Raw genomic sequence first — 2,695 nt, forward strand, 5'->3', positions numbered from 1 at the left:
ATTCCACCCGGCATCCTGGCCGAACTGACTTCGCCGTGCCCTGGATCACCGAGAACCTTCATCACACAGGTTCAGAGAGTCTGCACGCTGGCGCTGGATGGTTATTATTGCTTTGATAACTTGTTAAACCTCATCAAACAATCAGCCATATTTGTTTTATAAAATCTAACATTTACACCAGGGATGTGTATTTTTGAAATTCTGGCGATACGATACATATCACGATACAGGGGAGACGATACGATATATCACGATATATTGCGATACATTCAGTCAGATGTTACAAGCATTTTTTACTGAATTTATTGGAAGAATGTTCAATAAACAGTCCCCACTGATACGTAACATGTTTAACATGAGGTATCTGAACCATGATGGAGGGATTTACAGTTCAATGGTGGAAACAAAACATGTTGCACACTGCTGCCAACTAGCGGGTGGCGATTGAATTGCACAAAACGAAAAGAAAATACACAAAAGTTTGCATGTAAATTCTTTCAAGAATTAGATACACAGCTTTTGAATATTGATGTAATAATCGCAGGAAAAAATATTACGATATATTGCCACATCGATATTTCCGATACACGGTTTTTGAATATCGATATAATATTGCTGAAAAAAATATCACGATATATTGCCATATCGATATTTTCTTACATCCCTAATTTACACCTTTCTGAGTCCCCCAGTGAAGCTCTTGTAACATACCAGGTCATGTTTCATCAGTCTCTTCACCGTCTCATTTGAGAATCACCATTCATAATCATTTGTCTTGCAGGGTTGGGGTCTGCCATGGGAACCCCCTTGTCAGCTACCCTGTGTGAGTTTTCATGGAGGACCCAGAGCAAAAAGCCTGAACCACTAAACGTACACAGGAGAACCCGGACGCCAAGTCAACACACGGAAAACTGAACATAGAAAGGAGTGTGAGAAGAAACGAGTCAACGACACACAAGACCAGCAAAACAGGAAGCAAAAAACACAATAAAGAAATGAGCCGTAACAGACCGCTGCACAAGAGAAAATCATGTAACGGACTGGGCGCATACACGGATCATAAACACGGAACAGAAATGCAAAAGACGGATCAAAGAAGCAGCTGAGATAAGGAGATGTGGACCCAGGACCATGAACAGGGACGAAGCAGTTTACACCCTGGACCACTCGTGGGACACTGTGATCAGCGGAGAAGGCGGTTGCTCTGACGAAGGGGGTAGTGAAATGTCAGAACATGTCAGCAAAGGTAACAACAACCCCTTATAACTGTGTTTAATGAAGAATAAAAGGCCAGTTACCAAATAAACACAGTACAGGTGAGAGTTCAGTGCTATCCTCGTAAACAACAGGAAGTGTGTATGACTGGGGATGTGTGAGAGAGAGAGGAAAAAGGAGATTCAACGCCTCTAGCATGCTAGCTAGCTGTTTTCTGTAACCCCAGATGCACTCTGTTTAGGTTCGGATCGAAAGGAGTCAGTTGAGGTGGTTTGGGCATCTGGTCAGGATGCCTCCTGGACGCCTCCCTGGGGAGGTGTTTCGGGCATGTCCTGCCGGCAGGAGGCCCCCGGGTCGACCCAGGACACATTGGAGAGGTTACGTCTCCAATCTGGTCCGGGAACGCCTTGGGGTCCTGCCGGAGGAGCTGGTGGAGAAGGCCGGGGAGAGGACGGTCTGGAGCTCCCTAGTTGGGATGCTGCCCCCGCGACCCGGACCCGGATAAGCGGAGGAAGACGACGACGATTGGCCCAAAATTCACCAGTTCTCCCTAGTAACCAATAGTGATTGGCTTGTGAGCTGCAGTTCAGGGGCGCTTGTCCCGGTGACTCAGGAGTGAACCTAGTGGTGGAGGAAGTTCCCCGTTCAATGAGACAGCTGGTGAAAATGATGAGTAGGTTATTCAGGTTGCATGTAGGCTCACCCCCAATTAAACAACCCTCCCTTCGAGTTGGGGGGAGGCACCAGTGGCCTGTTGCCCCATATAGACGAGCCATCACTGGGTAATGTGAGACTGAACCTAATGAATCCAACCAGAACCAGAACCACCCAATGAACTAATCACAGACAAACAGTTCACCTTTCACATCCTGATTGAAACAGTAGTACCTGGTTCAGGGTTCTGAGGTGACTCGAAATCACCCGGGTCTTATCAGGCTCTGCTGCTGCTGTTTCAAAAGTGACCTTTAACCCCTCCCCCCCTCCCCCCCCCTCCCCCCCCCAGCTCCTTACCTGGCAGTAGGGGTTGTAGTTAGCAGCCATCATGAGGGCCCAACAGAACCTCAGAAAGATTCTCTAGAACCAGGCGCTGCATCCAGACGTCTGCCGGGTCTCAGACCTGTGTGAACACAACAACTAGTCTTACATCAGTAATGGGTCCACTCCCAGACCGCTCCTGCTGCAGGTATGAGCTGCTGCTCCACCCACTCTGGTGTTATCAAGCTTATCAGCCAATCAGAGGCCTGCTCTCTCCACACCAGAACTAAAGCCCAACCCAAACCTCCAATCAGCAGCAGAACCTGCTGTTTTGAAGTTTAAGAACCAAACCAGAACCAGAGACTCACTCAGTCCTTTGGGGTTTCAGTTCCCTGCGTGAGCCGCACCTGTTCCATTTGCAGCTCAGGTGTTCTGGTTCTGGTCTTTGTGTACTTCCTGTCTGATCTGAAGTCCCTGATGTCCACCCAGACCCTGGTGTGTGTGT

At 48.1% G+C, this 2,695-nt stretch overlaps 1 protein-coding gene across 2 annotated transcripts in view; it reads right to left on the reverse strand.

Annotated features, from left to right (window-relative positions):
• Positions 1–2,368, reverse strand: part of myo5b (myosin VB) — a 125,673-nt gene extending 123,305 nt beyond the window's left edge. For both annotated transcript variants that reach the window (XM_054744635.2, XM_054744637.2), the window contains exon 1: positions 2,227–2,368. In XM_054744635.2, coding sequence (XP_054600610.1) covers positions 2,227–2,259 — 33 coding nt within the window. In that variant the 5' untranslated portion in view covers positions 2,260–2,368. The remainder of the gene's footprint in view (positions 1–2,226) is intronic.
• Positions 2,369–2,695: the final 327 nt, after the last annotated feature.

This window comes from Nothobranchius furzeri, chromosome 6, assembly GCF_043380555.1.
Source record: "Nothobranchius furzeri strain GRZ-AD chromosome 6, NfurGRZ-RIMD1, whole genome shotgun sequence".
NCBI classification, from domain to species: domain Eukaryota; kingdom Metazoa; phylum Chordata; class Actinopteri; order Cyprinodontiformes; family Nothobranchiidae; genus Nothobranchius; species Nothobranchius furzeri.